This window comes from Trichoplusia ni, chromosome 1 (genome assembly GCF_003590095.1).
Source record: "Trichoplusia ni isolate ovarian cell line Hi5 chromosome 1, tn1, whole genome shotgun sequence".
Lineage (NCBI taxonomy): Eukaryota > Metazoa > Arthropoda > Insecta > Lepidoptera > Noctuidae > Trichoplusia > Trichoplusia ni.
Window position 1 is genome coordinate 2534395 of NC_039478.1, and position 22787 is coordinate 2557181.

Consider the following 22787-nt stretch of genomic DNA (forward strand, 5'->3'; position numbering starts at 1 on the left):
AGTACCTCGAGTTTACTACTGTAAATCTTTGAGCTCTGTGATGCTCTACTGTCTATTTATAGCCTTCGGTCAAAATGTCTAGAAATGTTACTAAGTTCCTATTAAACTTTACTGTCCTTATGCAGTCCGGTAAAAGGGTTAATGTTTGGACGCAAATTGCTCCAGCCGTGGTCGCTAAAAACCATGTTAAAATCAAAGATCTTTTAAACTATGAAATTCGAGCATATATTTTTTTAAACGACTCCTTCGTTAAGTAATATAAACCTGACGCGAGGTGTCACGGACATTCAAGTCACATGTTTAAACACACCCGAACTCAGAACAGGCATTCGTGAAACTCACAAATGGCTGTCCCACGCAGGCAACGAACCCGCGGTACGGCGCGCGTTTTTAGTTTGCCGGCGTAGTGATAAACATCTCTCCGCTCTACTCGCGTATTTATCGGGATCGTCCGACTAGTTTCGGACCCAACCGGAGTGATTAAGGCCTCCAGAACTAGGTCGGGTCCGAAACTAGTCGGGCGATCCCGCTAAATACGCGTGAGAAAACCGTTTTATTACTTAACGTTAACGTTTACGTTAAAGTTCCCATAAAAATATAATGTCTTAAACTTTATCCTTCGAAAATTGTAATAAAAAAATACCTTTGTAAAATAGTCGAATTTTAGTTCAAGTGTCGACCGGCCCGCAATGGTTCACCCCTTTCTCCTACACGAGAGTTGAATGTAGAACCATTCACCGTCAAACTACTGCCAAATGGCTTCATATCAAAGTAAAGTTTTATTCAGGGTTCATTAAAAGTATCGTTTACATTATTTTCTATGAAGTTATTACAGGTATTAACTTTCGTTCTGTGTTTTATTTAGTAAATTAGATGGAAGTTTTGAGTTCAGCTGAATCCGGTTAGACTGGACGCCGACCCCAACATAGTTGGGAAAAGGCTAGGCCGATGACGTGGAATTTTTTGACTGGATTTTACTGGACTCATATCTCGGGGGATTTCACAAACATACAAATCACGTGCACAAAGACACTCAAACTCAGAACAAGCATTCATGTATCACAAAAATGCTGGTCCTTCGCGGGGATCGAGCTCGCGACACGTCGCGCTCTGTGAGTTTGACTCGGTGACCTCAACCACTCGGCTATCCGTGCAGTCCTGTATCCAGCTTGATAACTTCATTGGTTTGTCATCGGTCTCGGTGTATGTGCTGCGTTTGACATGTAACAACATCTAGTGTTGGGTGATTCTCAGGAAAAAAGTATCACAAATTAAGGATGTCAATATCCTCACCACACTTTTAATACTGCAAATTGTTTAATTAGATGTTATTCTGTGTTTAAGCTCGTACAGTACGACGTATATTAATAGATTGAGTAAGAATAAATACAATTTAACACTACAGTTACTTTAACCAACTACACAAAAGAGGAGCTCGTGGCTAAGCTATAGCCGCATAAGTGATTCGATCTCAGGTTATGCTAATCCTTCTCTGCATGACCCAAACTCCATTATGGACCATTGTTCTTACCTATGTTGGGAGCATCCGCTGACAAACTTTCAGCTTTTATAACATAACGTAGGTCTGGCGTCCACGGGCTCTAACTCTTGACGTTATAGTTTGACCGTGAATGCGTTCCTAACCGTGTTGGGAAAGTTTCCTATGTTGGAAGTTTTGCACCCATCTACATTGACTTGTTGGAGTTATGTGGAGTGGGTAGTTCTCCAAGTTCCTACTAGGCACTAGTTGGATTCAGTTACTTTGTGCTGCCTGATCATAATTAGTCTATCATTAGTTGATGGGTTCGATTCCTGTTTGCAGTATAGTGAACATGTTAGTTTTAAAGTATGTTTTAGGTTCAGTATGGTCTGTAGTTTTTATACGACTTGGAAAAATATTTAAAAATTTCTACCTTGTCTTAATAACAACTTTGTGGTTGTTTTTAACGAGAAAAGTATTCTAGAAATAAGTGATAAATAATAAGTCTGATTATGTTCTTATATTAAAGTTTATATTAACTTAATGTTGACTTTCTAAAACATTTACACAAAAAGCTAGCTTTGCGTTAGAATACCTATCGACCTAACTAATTAATCCTCAATTAAGTAGACTGGAAAAATAATTTGTACCCACAAGTATAAGAAACGCCAAGAAAATACCAAATACATAAACGGGTAATATTATCTACCGTAAGCACTCACACATATGATAATCGTATTTAGAAAGATTAAAAAATAATTTATAAAATCATCGCCCATAAAACTATTCAAACAATATGATAATTTTATTATATCAACGTGGCTATAATTTTTTTCAGTACAAATGAGTGAATGAAAAAAATTGCAAGCATTTATTGCGCCGAAACGCTTTAAACGCCAGAAAAATTCGTAAACAGATTTAAAAAAAATGTAAATGTTGGTGGGGAGGGGCGTTGCTCTGGGCGGTGTTCGGCCCACCTACGCTGGAGGGGCTCGCGCGCGCGACCGGCGGCAGTAGCGCGTCAGCCGCGGCCCGGGGCGCACGCATGTCTCGCGAGTGAGTGCTGCAGTGTTGTGGGGCAGAGGCCCATACATTCGAAAATAGCAAACGAAAAAATTGAACCCCAGATGGGAGTATACGAGGAGAGGGGAACGATGCACTGGGTATGATATATCACCTTTACAACAAACTTTGTTACTTTTACAAGTGTTTAGTTTCTTATGAACTTTTTAGTTATTATTTTTCGGTTGTGTTTATTTTTTAAACTTAAATAAATCGCACATGAAAAAATATTGCTATTAATTTATCACTAAAGTTTAGTACTGAGAAGTTAAGTGGACTAGTTTTAATAATCTCAAGTTATTTAGTAACTACTAAATAATATTCAGATTCCGAAGACAGCGGCAAACGTGTTTCGTTAATACAATAAATTTAATGTCCCGATATTTTATATCAAAGTGAGTTCTGTAATAATTTTATAAGAAGTTTATTGGCGGTCAACTTTGGTGTTACAATAATAGCGGTTTGCATTTAAGTTTAAATTACCGCACGGCTGTTATATTTAATATTCGAATTGCCAGTAACAGCTTATAAAACAATTGCTGTTACCTCAATTTATTTACAAAGAGATTTAAAATTAATTGAATATTAATTGAATTCTTATTTCGAATTCAATTTTCGCGCCGGACTCTACATTATTTCAATAAATGCATGTCCATTTTCTTTTTAAATAAATGTTGAATCCAAGAGATAAAAGTGCCGATAAGTTGCTTTCCTTATTTTTCTTTTATAATTAAAAGCTTTTATTGTTTTGTATCGAAGGCAATACAAGGAAATCGTAGTCGGTCGGTTGCGGAAAATGTATTTTGATTTTCTCCGTACTATAATTGTTCTTTAAATAATTCATTCGTGTACAATTTAATTTATTAAGACCATTGAGTGTTAATGCTTTTGCCGTGCAATTTAATTGCTCTTCTCCGTAAATATAAGTATTGGGATTTATTTACTGTTGTAAAGTTGGAGTCGTGAAGATTTTGTGAAATGAGCTTGTTAAATAATTTATTAAATATAATATAAAGTAATTTATTTTTTATCGTTCATGCTGTTTTTCGTTAACGTTATATTTATTTTGTAGTTTTTGATGTGTGTAGGCTTTAGGCGGAAATATTGAAGACTTGTGTGAAGTATAATTTCTTAAACATTTACAACGTCCCTAACGCTTTCTTTACAGGTAAATTCACGATTCAATTATTTAAAAAGTCTAGTAAAAAATAGTATTTAATATAAAGTTTCATATTCCGCTATATTAATATCTGGGAAGTGAGTTGGTCTGTGTGTATTTAACTATTTGGCCTGAAGAAATAATATTAACTTTTTCAGACTAAAATTAATTTAATTTTTCTCTTGCAAAGGATTGATCGACAGAAGTGAATTTTTCTATTTAGTGCGGTACTTCACTTAGTTTTTTTTAAAACCTTAATTTAATATATTTATTTAAAGGGTTGCAACTATATGCATATATTGTAGGGATGTTTGTATTACGTATTAAAGGCAATTTAATATTAATTTTTTTCTGTAAAAGTACAATCTTACCGAAAAAGGTTGACGGCGTTTTCTTGACACCAATAGTCCAATTTTTATTTACACGTTTAATTCATCAGTCTATTCTCGCTTTAAAAACTACGGCATACATGTAATATTAATGTATACCTTATTGTTAAAGGCATTTTAAGTATTTTCAATAATTTTAGTATATAATAACGGAGTTTTACTTAATATTGTACTAAGGTATTTACGGCTATGAATTTTCGACTCTACATTTTAAAACGTCGAAAAATTTTGAATCTTTTTTCTATAAACGGGTAATCTGAATATCGATGTAATTTTAAAGAGGCACATTTATAGGTTTAAGTTTAAATATAATGAGAATAAGAACTTGAAGACTTAAATTCAAGATGACTTATAATGTTTGCTTAAATAAATAGTTTTATTTATTTTGCTTTAATATTGTTAGCCTTAAATTTAATTTAAAAAGACAACACGAGAATAATTTTAAATGGTCTTTTTATAACAATAATATGCATTAAAGTTAAACCTGACTTTAATATTTTTAGTTTAATAAATATTTACCACGTGTTAGTATAACTTATAAAAGTTAGCGACATTGTTATATATTTAGATCATTAATAGGGAAAACAGAACTTTATAAAATAGCATTGTGTATAAAGAACTATACTAAAAATATCTGGAAAACACGCTTCACTTGAAATAAAATCCCTCGTAGGTAAAAAGTAAATGGATAATCCTTAGAGTATAATAATATTATTTACCGGTAATTGTTAAATATAACCAAGGAACACAGCGGCTTTATTATTATTATATTAGACTAAGAAAATCCCGCTGTTTTGGCCTCGGTAACCTACGCGGGGAAATGCATGAAACAATTTTCTCTCTAAAAGTTCTCATATTCGTCTATAGTCATTCCTCTATTCGGGATGTTGCCATTAAGTCAAAAATCATAGAAATCGGTTCACTATTTCTCGAGTTATAAATGTTGCAATTGACTTGACTATGTTTTATGTACATAAATAATTCAACTACGCCTAGTGCATAGTTGTATTAATGCATAATAATAGATATACAATAAATGGCATGTAAAGTAAGTAGGTCTGTCTGTTTGATTAGCTTTTGCGGCTGAATAAATAATACTATTTTGATGGAATTTTAAAAGTTACTTCGAAGAACAGGAAAGAAGTTCAGCTTGCTCGTTGCGCTGTTACTCCTAAACTGATGAACAGATTTCGATGAAAACTTCAGTACATTGAAATCTATTTAGGCTGACAGACGCCGAGAGATTCAAAATCAAAACGTCAGTAATTGACTGTTTTTTTTTATCATTACAATTAAGACGGCAAGTTTTAGCATTGAATACTGTATTATACATGCAAATCGTATACGGAGGTATATACAATACATAATATACTCTCAAATAAAGTCTAAAATATAACTGGCCTACCACTATAACCTGAAGTAAGAGTTAGTTGAAAAGAGACACCGCTTTGCGCCGTGTAGTGCGTCGTCACTTTCCCACATTCTACAGACTGCAGGAGTTGGTGATAGGAGATAGAGATAGAGAATCCTAGAATCCTACTAATGTTATAAAGGTGAAAGTATGTGGATGTACGGATGTTTGTCTCTTGAATCTGAAAATCACTGAACGAATTTTAACGAAACCTTGTACAGAGATACTTTATAACCTAGATAATAATAATAAATTTCATTTATTCTTTCTTCATAAGGTGATCTTAAAGTTAAAGAATTACAAAGTTGTTCAAAAACGTCTAAACCTATGTTACAGGTCAGATTAAAACAAGGCTTATTTTTATTCCCATTTTATGTTTCCGAGAGATTTTCGATTTGTATCGGGCGGGCCCGTGAGCAACAGCTAGTATATACATAGCAGGTCTGTTCTCATTAGTTTTGGATAATGAGATTAGTTTGAGTCTAACAGGAACACATCAATGAGTTCAAGATAATACGCGGTTCAAGATTTAGTTCCTAATTAGATTAACAATGCCTATTGTATATAATTAATTCCTGTGCTAATTAATTTGATATATATTAAGAGGAATACAGGCTGACTTAATCTATACTAATATATAAAGCTGAAGAGTTTGTTTGAACGCGCTAATCTCAGGAACTACTGGTCGAAATTGAATTTTTTTTTTGTTTTGACCATTCGTCTAGGACCGCTTTAGGCTATAAACCATCACGCTGCGACTAATAGAAGCGAAGATAGGTACAATGGAAAATGTGAAAAATACAGGGCAGGTATAAATCATAACTTTACGGGAAACACAGGAACGAAGTCGCGGGCAACAGCTAGTGGTGGTATCAATTACTTGTCCGTCAATCGTTCAAACAGTCGATATATCTTCAAGAATATTCTGTTGTTGAAGAACATTAGGTATTATTTTTGGGGTTTCTTAATTTCTTTCTTTGATTATAACGATACAATTTTCCTCATTTAAGTCAGGTCAGCAGTTTTTTTAAGAACACTTGTAACTTTAATTATCAAACCTTCTTAGTACATTAGCAAAATATTGTAGAAGAATTTAAGCACCGTTTTTTATCAAGTGTTTACCTAGATTGTAATCTAGACATAGATAACGACGTTAAAGTCATTTCCCAACAGTTAAACATACAATAATACAAATTTATTTATATTACCGCAATTATTTTTGTGTTAGATCATAACGCTTTTGTTTTTGACTGAGTTTCCTCATAGACACCAACCTCCTTGGGTGACTCTTACTGACTAAACTCGAAGCGGAGTGCATATACACCGCATAGTTATATACACCGCAACTGTGCATTTCCAAAATTTGTGTTTGCATTGACAATACAGATACATTTGGTTTACTCCAAGATTTTATGTAGGTGTAACACTGGTATACATAGGTAATATTGTTGCTTGCTCGACTGCACTTCGGCACGTTTAAAGCCTGGCGTATTTTCTTCCGATTTTTATTTTTAAACCAGCAAATAGAAGAATTTTATATAGCTCTTTAAAGATCTCTCTTCGGAACTATTTTTTTGACGTCCACGATATTTTAAATTAAAAAAGCTGCTGCATAAGGGAAATCGTAAAATAACCCCTTCCGCTTCGGAACTAAAATCAACACTGTAATTTACCCTTTCTTTACGTACCAGGTAGGGGTCATCCTTTCGGATAATCCAGCACTATTTTTTTTTGGGAAATGAGAAAACTAGTTAAATGAAAAAGGCGACAAATGAAATTGCTTTTCAAGGTGAATATTTTAAATTACAACAAACACTAAAACCCAAGTATCACCTAGCACCAGGCTTCAACAACATGACTACTATGATTCTTTTGAAACAAGACATTTGCCGTTGTGTGTGCGAGATACAACTACGAGTACAGTATAGTGTTATTCCGCTCCCACAATACTACGACTTTCAAAAGCTCTTAGTACAGATACTGCTTGCCTATTTTTATAGAACTTAGCGATCCTAGATTTTCATCTATTGCGGATAAAAAGCTAACTTGTTTACAGTCTAAATAATTAATGCTGTAGCGCTTTCAACCATGCTTTTAACAGCTGGAACTGTGTTAGAATTAATAGTTAAGTAACATTTTGATTTTGAGTATTTTTTATACTGTAAAGACGGTTTTAGGTAAATAAAATTTTGTAGCTTTTGAAATTAGGATTAGATGGGTATTAGTATGTTTTTGTTTGGTTTGAAGCTTAAACCATCTGTGTGTGAAGATTTTTGTAAAAGTACTTAGATCGTGATTCTGTTTGGTTTAGCCTTTTCCAAATAACAGGTATTCACTTAATGAATAAGTAAGTGCAAGTTAATAATGTTAACCGCAATTGGAAAATGATGTGACATTAAAAAAATAGTAGTATTTTTTTAATTTGAATGGGTTATTATCCAGGTATTGTCTTTCAAAATGAAAAATAATATTTTATTCAGTAATACCCGTTTAAAATAAATGTTATCTCTATTTATTGAAAATTGAAGCGGAATGACATTTTTTATACGATACAAAGATCACTCTTTTAATAAAATAAATTGAATGGAAACCATTTTATGATAGGTATTTCCGAGAATCGACACTTATAGGAATTTTGTGGAAATATAAAATTATTTTTAAATTTATGCTCATTTTTTTTTCTTTTGCAAAATTGCGTTTCGTGTTGGAATGTAAGCATATTTTTATACCACAGTTATTTTTTGTCACTTTTAATGCTACGTGCGTTTTCTCTGGGTTGTTGGCAATACGATATCAAAGTTACTCCTATTACTTTGACCTATAGTAGTACGATGAAGAAAACATTGAACTCCAAATATTGGAATATGAATCCGCTCTGAGCAAGCATGGTGATCTATGATTAAGCCTATTCTATACGTGAACAGACCTGTGCCCAGCAGTGGGACATTTATAAGCTGGTATTATTTACCTATGACAGTAATACTGGTAGGCGTAGGTTTAAAAAAAAACTTAGTCAAGGAATTTAATCCTTGTATTGCGGGGGTTTCCAAAATGGCCTAAATTTATCGATTTTGCAGCAAAACCGTATCGACATTTATACACAACATGACAACAATAACAAATTCCTCTTGATTAGGCAATCCAGCCAGTTCTGTTCTATGCTTCGACGAAGATATTCTCTATGAAATTGACGCAAGCTTTGATCCATTTTGGTCAATCTTGCAACGTAGGCCACATATTCTAGTTGCCAAATATCGATATTGCAAAGCTAGGGGCAAACTTGTTGCAGTATAACCTATTGCGGGCTAGATCTAAGGTCAAGCTTCTGTCCATTATTCTGACTGTAGAGCGGATATAAGGAAAGGGTAGTTTCCATAACTTGAATAAACGCATAGGCATTGGAATTTCAGAATGAAAGAGTTCGATATTTGATATTAAAAAAAGAGCGTTTTTAATTTGAATATGTCTACAAAATTTTCATCGATATATTTCGTCTCTATTTGAAATCGACAAACATGTTGCAAGAGAAAAAGCACATCTCTATGAAATAACATTTTCTGTACCATTTAGATTGGTGGTACGCTCGTGAACGTCAGAGCAAAGTTAGCTGCTACATACAGTTCACCGCAGTTTCACGGCCACAGCGACCTAATTCCAGTCCCTGGAACATATCAACACAAACTTGAACTTCACTCACCTGAAACACTAAAATGTTGCATTTTATTCTATGTTATATTTTTTATTCTCTATTTTGTTTTCACATGTAGGCAGTTTTCGGTTACCGACGGAACATTTTAGGCGCATATGACGTCGCTATTCTCGTAAAAACGGATCGGCAATAAAAACATTCTTTATTTTAAAGTCGATAGATACTTCTTTATTAAAATCAAAACGATTTTTCAAAATTCAGTAGAAGTGTAATTCTAAAAAAAAATTGATGCTTAAGTTATTTTAAAACGATATCATTAAGTACCTACTGTCGATATAAATTAATTAGAACAAACACACTAACTGCATTTGTACTATAAACTGAAATATAAAAATTTAAAGTTAAACAAAATTTGCCACAAATGTTGATGACTTACCGGGACAAACTTTTATTACCGAACCGAATAAACAACCTTAGTTCCGTAACCTTCAAGTATTTGTTCAGAGTCTAGACTTCAATATACTCAGTTGGGGATCGATTACGATGTCACGAAACGTCCCTCTACGCTGTAAACTTCGTCATGTTTCCCACAAATGCAACCATACTTCGAAAGTTGGTAATAGGCCCCCGGGACACAGACTCTATAATGGACATACAATCACCAAATTAGTTTACCTAGGAAGGTAATTTATTTCCAAAATCAGACAGCAAATAAGTTTGACGGCTCCCGTTCCTGCTTTTTTAGTCAATTGCAATTTCGACAATTTCTTTAAAACGTAAACGATCGAAGACATGAAAATAACAGAACTAAATCACTCAACATATTGAAACGAAATGTAAGTTTCATACATTAAAACTTTTTCTATTAACGTTGTTGACATCGAAATTGGCTACACGAGTACTACGGCTGTGAAGGCACTTGTCAATTTGTTTATATTCCATTTTTTAACTATCACGCCGCACACACAGACATTATACGCAGCCCATAGCATTATCAAGTGTAAAACGTTGTTACATCTGTTACATAGACGTTTATATAACATTACATAACTGTGATAACGGCCTAGCTCTAAATCTATCTGATAAGAGATGACCTCATCGTGTGAACCCGATGACCCGTTGATATCGTCGTCTAGACGCTGTGCGAAATTCGTTCACTTGTACGTATTTACTGCTACGTAATTAATATATGTATAAATGTTGTGGAAAGAGGTAATTTTAATTGATTTTTGTTATGACAGCCTTGAAACTTCAAATTAGCCTACCACAGTCTCACTAACTCTCGAATTGCACCAAAACACTCAGTCTTCGAATACCGCATCCAGTTAGCCAGATTCGTACATCGGGCTGGAACATAGATCTCCTAAAATAATATAACTATGACAAAAGAGGCAGTTGAAATAAGTATATTTTTTTATGAAAAGCCTTGTTTAATTATCCAAGTGCGATTGATAGGAAATGCCGTTAAAATAATTAATGCATCCAATTCGGTTCATCTCTTTAAGAGCTACCTAAATATTAAAATATGACATATTGAAAAAAAATCTACCAAGTGCGAGTCGGTGTTGTGCATGAGAGGTTCCGCACTATTGTCTTTAAAAATTAAAAAAGTGGAAATATTGTGATTTTTTGTTTACTGTGAATTAACTTACGGTGCATGCGATGCCTGGTTAAAACATTAAAACAGATAGACATTGGAGCTTTAACTATAGCGTCTCGTTTTCCTCTTTGAATACGTTACCCTACAACAATACACACTGAATAACATTACACGCTTTATTTTGTCAGTCGGTTAAAAATAGCAATGGCATTCCCTATTTAGAGGTCAAATATTTGAAAACAATAAATAAAGTGATAATTTTAGACCTAATTATATGCAACAGAATTAAAATATTGTACCTGAGATTAAACATAACACATTGTTTGTTTCAGGAAAACTAGTTTAATAATAATTCTTTAACGTAACTGTGGTTTAGAATAAACAATGTCAATTTACCGTTAACTTTATTTGTTTAAGTTTTTTATTCTTTATAATTAAAAACATATAAAATGAATGTATGTAAATATAGAGTATTGATGGCTGTCATAGCTTCTGGTTCGTCTCACGTTTTAAATTAAAGATTTTTATCAAGACCCCTCACTGAAATGTAGTTATCACGTGAAAACCGACCTTCAAAATTTTTGTAACATCATCGTCACTCATAATGATAGAAATAGTACAGCATATTCAATGAAATGTTAATTTGTTATTTTTATACCATTGTATATTTTTATTTACAAAAACAAAATGAAAATTTTTAAATTCAAAACTATTAAAAAAACGCAAAGCTTTAGGTACTTGTACTGTGCAGTTATTTTTTAATAGGATTAAAGTAATTAATCATTATTTTTATTGCGTTTTGTAAATAAAACAATAATTTATTATAAATATTAACTGAGTTTTTGTACTCATAAATAAGTAAGTATACTTTATAAAGTTTTAATCATGAATCCGTTGGAAAGCTTTCAAATGTTTTATGAACTGTCAACTGTCAATTTTATAAATGAATGCGATGACGTCATTTTTATTGACTTCAGCAAGATATTTTGTATTGTAATTTCAACCTAGATTTATCTATACATAAATAATTTATATGTTTAAGCCTACACTTCGCATAAATATTTAACTAACAATATTTACATATTGTAGGATTTGATATAGAGGTGCGTTGTTATACACGCAAACTACGGTTAGTAGAAGTTCAAAGAAAACGTATTATAACCAAGGAGTTACTCTCTAACAGTAGGTCAAATTTACAGTTTGTGTTTTAATAGTAAGCTGAAAAATTAGGTTTTTGTCATTTTTAGGCTCATTTCGTAAGTCTAAGTAGGGCTGGTCGTTGAAGTAGATATTGAAATTGTTTTAATAGAAGAAGAGAAATATATTAATAATTAACGAAATAAAAAAAATACAGTAGGATTTTAGATAAATCCTCTTTAAAAAAAGCTTTTTTAACCTCCTTTATGTCTAACTTTCAATTGCAAGTTAGACGCGTTACATACTCAACTCTAAATATACCCTGAAGAAACGCGACCCTACGGTGGCTAGGCTGGGGAAAACTAATGAGGTCGTCTTTACAAAAAAGAAAAACATAATCCCCTGTAGTCCCCTGTAGAGGCTGCAGACACAAAGGAGGGTCAAGGGCGCGTGAGGTTCTGCCTTAGCCCCTACCAGACTTTGAAGAAAGATTTCACACTCAATTAACCATTTAATAAACGTATTAAAACGTGGAATAATGACCTTTAGATGTTTCAAGTAGATGCGTTAAATACAGCTTGGAGTTTTATCGTCTCTTCTTTTAAAGCGACTTAAGGCTCTCGAAGGTTCATTACGAAGTATTTTACGTAATTATTAATTTTGAAACACACCGAAAGAAGTTCATAGAAAACGTACTCGGGTTGTATTTTTAGTACTAATTTTTTGAAGGAGAATAAAAAACAAATATTTAAGAAAGCAATAAAGTAGAGATGTACCTGAAAGTTTTGATAGCCTGAGGCCAATTATGCTAGGGAATCTTTTCTTTTTCCTAGAGCGTTTCTTCTTCTGTATCTTCTATACTATCTACTCTTCTCTTCTATCTTCTTCTGTATTTAAGACTGTAATCTTCTTAAATGCATCTATTCCTCTCCTCTCTTCCTATTGCAAATTTTCTCTCTTACCTTTAAACAATCTAAAGAACAGATAATATTAATAAGCAAACAATTCACGTATACTAATATTCTAACAGTACCTTATATATATTGTTGCAGCAACAAAGTGAGAGATACATAACGTCGGCGTACGAGGGGGGCGGCGAGTTGTCTCCCGTCGCGCCGGCGGCTTCACCGGGCTCTCCGCGCGACTGCACCTCGTGCCGCAAGCGCGAGCCCCCGGACGAGGCGCCCCAACCGGTCGCCGACGACGCCTGCGCCGGCTGCGGGGCCCGCATCACCGACAGATACTACCTACTGGCGCTCGAACGCCGCTGGCACACGCCCTGCCTCAAGTGCTGCGAGTGCAAAATGCCATTGGACTCTGAACAGCGATGCTACGCTAGAGATAGCAATATATTCTGCAAGAATGATTATTTCAGGTAAGTTTTGTTTGTCAACAAAAAATAGCAAGGAATTAGATCATCCTGTAGAAGTTCCTTAACCAAGCCACAGAAACCAATCCTATCGAAACCAGAGAATTAAATCAGTGTAGATGGCCCTCAGCCCAGCAAAAGCTTCCTGGAGGAAGTTAGTAAAGAAAAAACACGTTGTTGACGAAAACAGTATTGTTGATGGTATATAGCTATATAGTTAGCCAGTTGTCATATAAACGAGTACAGTCCAGACATTTTACATGGCTGCACGCCTCGCCCTCTCGTTACAAAGTGCCGCGATGCATAAATGCCCGTTTATTACAAATTAAGAATTTTCCGCTGTCGGCCAGCCGAAGGTTAATCAAAATATTAACAATACAGCTGAGCATTCAGTTGATATTTTTATGTCGAAAGTTTTCGTAGAGTTTCATATTCAAAAAAAGTACCAACTGTTTTCAACCAGAAACTAAAGAATTCGTACTGTTCGAAATTCAAACTAAGTATTTTCATATTTAAGAACAAAAAAAAGTATCCGCCATTTTGAAATAAAGTAATTCCATTTATAAAACATGACTAGTTTTCATTGAAACAGGCACAGGCATTCATCGTACATCAAAGATTAAATTGATGTCAAAGTTAGTTGTAAACCGTGTTGTATTGCAAATACTATAAACGGTAAATACATGTGAACGTAGGAGTTCGAAGCGGTGGTTACGCGACAGGTATTAGCCAAAGATATTGTACAGACAGCAAGAAAAGTAATAAAAAGCTTAAATAATAAATAAGTTGTGTCAAATTGTGCTGAAAGAAGGCAGAATTTTTATTTTTGCGTTTCTGCCAGTTTGTAAATCAGAATTTGTTAGTAGACTTTTGTTGCTGATCCTACTAGTACTCTACCAACTGATGTTTAATGAAATATATTTTTAGACATGTAGGTTGTACAATTTTAGTTGTAGTTACTTTGAATTGTAGTTTTATTTAGAAGGGGCTTTTCAGTATAGAGCTTATCATTTTCTTTAATTGCATTTAGTAATAGTAATGTTGTAAAATAAAAATATTCAAATAACGCGATAAAATTGTTGAAATCAGCGAAATAGAAAAAAAACTTAATATAGTTAATATTTGAATTTCATAAAACGATTACCTAAACTTCCACTTGAAAAAACAAAGTCACGATTCTATTTAAAAAAGAAACTACTAAACATTCACGAGGGCAATTTCAGAAACATAAAAAATGAAGTAAAAATACAAAAAAGTTCTAAAGATACGATCAAAACAAACAATTTGTGAAAATTACACGTGTAACTGTCATCTTATGAAATTTACGAGCGTTATTTTAATTTACCGTACATTACGGGCGGGGCAAGGACAGTGAGTTTGCGCCTTTATATATAAACAGCAATGTACCTAATATTTATATAGTTTAACGTGATACGGAAAAGCTTGGTGATATTTTGATAACGCTTTTTCACATCGAACTTATGTAGAACGAACGAATTATGTAGAAGCAAGAAGTTTTCTATGATGAAAATTTTCGTCGTCAACTGATGAAAATATTGTGCGGTTATAAAATTTTCATTCGCAGAAACGTCATTGAAAATATGACTTGGAGTTTTTGAAACAATATGTTTTCAATATGAGCTTCCTTTAGGCATAGGTAGACATATAGGCAAATTTTTAATACGAGTCTGGAAGTTGATAATCCTAAAATGTTAATAGTGAAAAAAGGTAAATATAATATCATGTATGTCATTTAAATATTAGTAGAGATAGAGTTGGCTGTAAATAATTTTGAATTTCGAGAAAATTATAACTGCAATTAAATAACTTTATATATTAGTTAGTAATTACGTTTAGTTCCTAGACAATGATATTCAGTCTAAAATAGCTGTCTGCTTGTTGAGTACATTAAAAGGGCCCGGTCCGACTATTAGCGATTTTATAAGCTTAAGCGTTATTACAGCGATGTCTATGTGCTTTACTTATTCATATAGAATCAGTTTAAAAAAAATACAAACTCATTAACAAAAATTGTGTCTCATTGGTCTCAAAAAAGCAAATGAGATACAGCCTGTTGACGGAATGCAATACAGACAGCTGACGTTCAACAATATGGTTCCGTTTTTACTCCTTGGCTGTGGAACCCAAAAAACTTAACTGACATGACACTTATTCAATGATATAATCGTATATAATACGTAGGTACACTCAAGTCTTTACAAGTACATTCGCCCGCTATCACTGTTACCTGACCTTTACGCAATATTTATAGATCGCAATAATTTAGGCCCTTCGATTCACGGACGTGTCAAAATGCCTTATGCGTTTCAATTATTGTTCTGATAGTATTTATTATTAACTTCATGTAATATAGGTATTGTAATCGATGTGCTAGTTCGAATTTGTAATTACGCTTTTGCTGTATGTTAAATTTAAGGTTCAATTTTCAATGAAAAGTTTACACGTGTAAAGATATTTTGCTTTTGATTTGTAAGTTCTTTTTGCTAAGCTAGCAATGAGGACTTATGTAATTTTTTATATTTTTGTTTTTTTTAAGCCTGTCTTATTCGATACTGACCGAAAATTTAAACGTGTCATTTTTTTTATTTCATTAAAGCTACTTTTCTACTTGTGCTAGTAATGAGGTTTTATTAAGATTTTTTATTTTGTTCTATATCAGCCAGTTTTAAACTTCTTATTTTAAAAGAACGCAAATTAGAGATGTAACATTATCATTTCATTTATATTAATATGAGTAAAAACTTTGGAAAAAAACAATTTAATTTAAATTTTTAGATAATTTTCTGGTCTAAAGGTTTAGATGGCTAACTGTGGATAGATAAATCGAGCTAGTATAAGCGGCAGTTTACATACATTAGGAATTTAAATTGTTCAAATTATAATGTGTTTTTGGAACTCATACTGTTTTATTTTAATTTTGCTTAAGATTTTTTTTGCCTCAAAACAACGCCATCTAGTCACGAACTAAGTCAAAAATTTTATCTAAGTAAAATTGAGCATTGATCGCCACACTTGATCGCGATAGCGATTTCCAATATTTTTAAATCCAGGTTTCCTGACGATGTTTTCCTTCACCGTATGTCAGTAGTGTCTTGGTCTTATAAAGAAAGTAAGAACCTTTGACGCAGCCTCATTCGTATTTCGCTTGCTTTGTGAACCGCAACCCCACCACGTACGCCGCGTACATAAGGAACTTCAGATATACGTCTATAGAAGCCATTGGAAACTTGCGTTGCCTCATATATAGTGCCAGTACCAACATAAGAATCGGCAACGTTAGTCCGATTCTAAAATGGCGTCGTTTATAGCTCACTGGGAAAACGAAAGCCGTATTTGGTTTTGTATGGCCAGAGATATTTGTTCCAAGTTTGGATCTCCGTGATTTGTATGTCACAGCTTCACAAAAGAGTGGTAAAGTAAACGGCAAGGAGGTTGTATAGGAATAGCACGACGTACCTTATAATGTTATATAGTTTCTTCTAGTAACATGTTTTGTAAAGGGTTAATAAGTATCTTTATTTTCCTCTTTTATTATTTTCGTTTTATGTAAGGCATTTTTGTTCATAACCAAGTTTGTAAACACTTAAAAAAAACAACAAATATTAATCTGATTATGAACAGTAAAATTTCGAATTTAAACTTCGAATACAAACCATAAAGGTTTTTATTTTTATAACCGGCCTGAGATATCAAGGCAGTGCATCAATGAGTACGGAATGGGGACATTAAAACCTTTTTAGCATCGGCTGAGGTGTCATTCAAAACATGGCTTTATATAACTCATTCATACGTTCTATAGGTTAAACAATTAATTTTACGATGATAATAATTCATGCAAACGCCATTAAGATTCGCGTCTAGTGTGGCCAGAAGGAATGTGGGGTCAAAATATCTAGATGACTTATGATCTATTCTTGTGTATGACACTTGTTTGGTTCCTTGGAATTCTTAGATTTCTTTAGAAGACTTATGAGGATTATTACGTAGATAGCCCATATGAGTAACCAAGATTTTCTATAAAAATGCGAAATTAATCTACCTCTACAGATTTTTCGTTTGTAATACTGCAAAGGCTGGGTTATTCTCTTTTAAACATAAAAAAAAATCAATCATAACCATACCCAAAAAGCTTTCTATTTGTAGTACAACACGCGGGAAAAGCCAAAAAGACTTCTAGTTAAAAAAAAAACACAACTACAATTAGTTTCGAAATTCAAAACAAGTGAGTCACAGATTCACAGCACCCCATCACCCATGCGTCAGCTCTCTATCAGATGTACGTTTTATATCCTACACACTACACAAGTCACCCGGTGACGCCCGTTATCTCCGCCTGTACTTAGAACACGTAGCGACGGGACAACGGGACGGACCGCGGGACGTCTCGGCCCGGGCCGAGGCATGGGAGACAGCGGGGAGCTTGATGGTTTATGAGTGATGTATAAAGTTTGCATCTGTAGTATATACTTAGGTGTAACAGATTATTCCCAGCCAGCCTGTGTAATTAAATAGTCCACTTAAAACGGCAGTCTTTTTTAAGTTTTAGTGTCAACATATTTACGAAAACTTTTCATAAAGATTGAAAAGGCGTCTCTATCAGGTAAAACACTAAATACAATTTTTAAGCCTAAATTAAATTTGATGTAAATTAAGTTTCTAAAAAGCTTGGATAAAATTTAAAGCACTTTTACATTGAAAAATTCAACTTCAGTAGTTAATTTTAACAACAATCTATTGCATTGAGATATTCACTTCTATGACTAACCCTTGGCTGCGATTAATAAAATCCTAATTCATTTGTTTTAACTGCCGTGAGATGCAAATTCAGTTACTAAATCTGTATGGGAAACGAGTTCTTTTTCTCACGTTCATTGTGCTATATTTTTTATGTTGTTGCATGATGTATTGTGCGTTTGATGGCTGAATATAATAAATTAAGTAATGATTTGAGAATCCAATCGAGTCAACTAAAATTAGAAGCGATATTAAAAAAATAAAGCTGTCTCATTTTTGTAGTATTCTTAATTTGAATTTAGATTCCAGTGTTTTATTTTTCTGTCCGATTGTTTCCTTATTCTAGATATGAATTCAAATTTCTCGCTTCCCGCTCATCCTTGAACCAAACAGAGTGAGTGAATATTAGCCAAGTTTCGTTTTTATATCTCTAATGTATTCACATTTTACTGCCCAAATGTTCGTCAATAATTCACGGCCATGTTATGACGTCACAGTTCATATCATAAAGAATAAGAATTATTATGATGTCCTGCCTTCAGAGATTGTAACTGATACTTCCACGATGATTAGATTATGACATATTACGTTATAATAAAGTTATTCCATCTGATAGGAGACATTTACATAAATAAACTATAGACGATGAATATATTTTTATGTTGTAACGTAAATGGCTCGTAGGCTTCTGTTTTTGTTAGTTCAAGGCATTTGGGACTACTGGGTATCGTAATTTGTATGGTAATGTAAAGGTTTCGGTTAAAAAGCTTCACTACCGCAGCAAAGTCTTAGTGAAAGATTAATACAAATGGCAAAGAGAAGCTTTAATTTTAAATGTCTGCGCCGAAAACTCGTTGCTGCCAATCAGTGAACCGATTCAGAAATTTCAATACAGTCATCTCACAACAAAATTCCTTCAAACGAATTCGAATGACGTCTACCAATTCGGAATTCAAAACACGTGAACGAAGTGAGGTGCCAAATTTATAAACTTATTGGTCTCAAATCGATTAAATATTTGATGACAGATTTGATTGCGAGCATCGACACAAACTATAATCGATATCGACACCAAGCACTCGTCACCATCAATACGAACCGACAAGCTCGTTGAAATGTTTTCATTCCGTCATGACAGTTTTGATTAGATTTGACACGTTGACTGACCGCGGCTAAAAGAGTATTCGTGTTGTCTAAAATCTGTGATGTTGATTTTTTGATAAGTATCAACTTTTTTTGATGACACATTTAACAAGGATCATACCTAGTAATGTCAAATAGTCAAGTGCTTTGGAAATGCAAACAACAATTACTGGGGGAGAGAGTCGAACAAACGTAACGTTGTTTCGTATGATTGGGGCATATTTTGTCATCACAAATTCACAAGTCAAAAGTATAGGTCGTTAGCGTCAGTCTCTTGTTTCGCAATGCACCAGAAAAGAAGTTCCGAAGCAGAGCGTTACTGTGTCGATACGATTACAACATGAGGCAAACTGTCGAGTTGCGTTGAAAAATGTTGATAGCCAAAATAACGAAGCGCCAAATTCCTGAGACAGCCCGTCGGCGATTAGAAATATGAGTTTCATAAACTTTGTTCGCTTTATTCGCAGTTTTTGTTTTATGTTTTTAGGAACTTCGAACGTTAACCTGCCTTACCTTTAGACTATCTGCTTTTCCCATTGAACTTACTCAGATTGTATGACATGTAACAATGATTCGAAATCGAGAGTCTCTTCAAAATTCAAAGAATTTAGACCTCAATTCGAAGTCGAATCCAACAAACACCAAATCCGACCGGCGCCGTTCACATCTCGAATAACATATCGGCACCCAAACCTGATATACAAGAAACAATAAACGTAAAACGTGCATTATGTGTACATAAATCAAATCGTGGTTCGTCCACGACACTTGTTAAATTGCTAATAAAAGTCTTCAACGCGACGCGTACGCATATATTAGAGTGGTTTTATTGCCGGCGAGTGCATCGGCGCTTTTGATTGGCCCGCTGTCGGGCATCGGGTGAAGTCGGCTGTTCGAATTTTAAACTGATCATGAAGTTAAAGGGTTGTTGTGGGTTTAATGTCCGGCGTGTATGGCTCGAGTGGCTTGCGATTCTGTGGCCATAAATCAGCCCGCGTCTATTGCAGTCGCAGTCTAAGATAAATGTTACTTGAAACTGAAGAAGGACATATGAGGGAAGTCTTCGATTTACTAGTTAGAGTTAGGTTATAAGTCGACGAGTAATCAAGTTACAAAAAATCTTTTCAAAAAACAAAACAAAATCACTCGATTGAATAACAACTTCATTATGAATGAGTACAAATTAGAACCGTCCGCAAATTGTGTGTCACTTCTAAAATAAATTCAACATCACGTAATATGAAAGTCAATGATATATATTATTTTCCTAAGGCCCACTGGTTGGCCTTGATCGCTCCTACATTGGCCACATATGCGTCGGCTGTGTACCGTTAAAAAAACTAGTACAGTTACCAACTAAACTGGATTGCGTACAATTTTTATTATAAAACGTACTTATAATGTTTAATATAATCTCGGATTGATGTGGGAACAACTGCTATTGTTTAGAAGGTGTGTTCCGCTTTGTACTTGTTTCGAATATTTGTATTTTATACATCTACTGGAAAAACCGCATTTAAACCTCGATCCAATTAAGAAAATTTATATAAACCTTAAGGATTCGATTCACTGTTTGCACTAATTGATTTCAGTAGAATTTTCATTCATGCTGAGAAGCGAGTTGTTCAAACTAAATAGCTTTAAATTCTGTTTCGTTTGGATTTGAATGATGAACGATGGAACACTGACAATTGAACTATTATGAACTAAATACACCAATTAGTAGCGCAGTTCCGTCGACTTAACCAAGTAATTCACGAAATGAAAATGGAACGAAAACTTTTATTGTAATTCGGTTATAAGGCTATTATGATCTGTGTTTTTTCTTTTAATGAATATATTATGGCTGCCAGTTGTTTTTTGAGTATTATTTTAGTTAGGGCATATTTTTTACTACATTATCTTGTAAAATCTACGGTTTACCTGAATTTAATAGATAAGCAGTTAAAATACATGGTAGTGAAAGTTGTTTTTTGGCCCTAAAGCTAATGATTCATAAATTCATCATAATTTACCGACAGGAAATCACATTTTTAGAGGTAACGAAATATATAAGATATATATACGTAGCTATAGTTAATTATGCCGTAACCGATACTGTCTAGTAGCGATCGAAATCTGTGATTTGCATATCTCGCCTCGTATCTTGTAAAACGATAGCTTTTCGTCTTAAGGTTATTTCATAAGTCGTTTTGGATGTTACCGAGTTGTGGACATTTAAGGAGTAGTTTAAGTGACAGTGTAGTACGACTTTTAGGTTTAGACTGATGACTAGGTAACCAAAGTTTTGTTAGATTCGATTAAGAGCTAATTTAACATTTATATAACAAAGACCCCATTTACTGTATTTTAGACTTTTCTAACACTTTAAAATAAGAATAAAAAATACTACAACACACATTTTAAATTTAATTTAATTAATTATTATTTTTACATTAGCAATAGATTGTGGCATTATTATTATTATTTTTTTTGTACATGTAAATGCATTGTTGCTTTTGTGGAGAGAAACAAATATACATTTTCGAACATTCATGGTGATTTCGGTCACAGTATCGCGGGTGCAGTGCGGAACACAACACTCACATTATAACTTAGCACCGCAGTTTATGATACGTACGTCTGCCGTTATGCAGCTTATGCAATGCCATTGAACACATGATTGTTTTCACATAATGTTTCTTACATTTAAAACATTTCCTCGTTTTCGTAGAATACCGACATGTTTTTTTTTAAGTTGTTTTAATGGAAGACGACTCTTGTCAGTGTGCAATAAATTTATTTATTTATTTAAGAGATATGTGATTGTTGAGTATTTAAAATGTACTTTATTTTTAAGAATTGTATAGATATTAAATTTATTTCGTAAATTTGTTGATTTCTAACTGTCAAATTTTTATCGAAATTCTAATTATTTATATTTACTATTTGACTTTGTTTACGACTTACACTCTGCTTCTCATGTAGACATCGGTTGCGCATATTATTATGTAAAGCACCTTATAAGTGTTGTGCAATTAAAAATATCGCGACATTAAAATTAAAAGAGAAACTATATTAAACCCGGCTTCATATTGCAAGTGTGCCCAAGTAATAAAAATCGGTTCAAAATATCTTTATCAAAAAGATAACGGTCAATAATAATCTTTACCTTTTATGGTTAATAACCGGCTCCCATGGTGTTTTATCACCAAAATCTCTGTGTTTATGAAATTTAGATATATTTTTATGGTTTTTCGGCTATCCATGGGAAAATACAGTGGCTTCATCAACCTGATATTATATGCACCGAAATCTTTACACGTTAACCTTAAATAAACTTTATGCTTACGTAATTAAGACTATTTTCGTTTGTGAGGTTTTAGAACATTATTGCTGTAATACGAAGAAGTATCTTGTATTATTTTTAACATGCTGAGTTTGGAATGAAACAAAAATAAACAAGTCAGCTGTTTATTAGGTAACTGTGAAGTAGCTTTGGGGATACTTGGGTGGACGATGCTTGTCACTGTCAATCTGTAAACAGATAACTGTCGAAATAGTTTTGAGTTGAGACAAAAGACGATCCTTTAGCATGAATATAAAAAAAGAAGATTTCTTAATTCAAAATCTCCGTAATGATTAATCTATCGA

The 22787-nt window shown here is 33.6% G+C and overlaps 1 protein-coding gene across 1 annotated transcript in view; it reads left to right on the forward strand.

Annotated features, from left to right (window-relative positions):
- Positions 1–2333: 2333 nt before the first annotated feature.
- The window catches only part of LOC113508394 (protein apterous-like), an 86049-nt gene continuing 65595 nt past the window's right edge, over positions 2334–22787 (forward strand). Inside the window, exons 1-2 of the mRNA XM_026891406.1 lie at positions 2334–2643; positions 12940–13262. Of these exons, the coding sequence (XP_026747207.1) occupies positions 2608–2643; positions 12940–13262 (359 nt within the window). The 5' untranslated portion in view covers positions 2334–2607. The remainder of the gene's footprint in view (positions 2644–12939; positions 13263–22787) is intronic.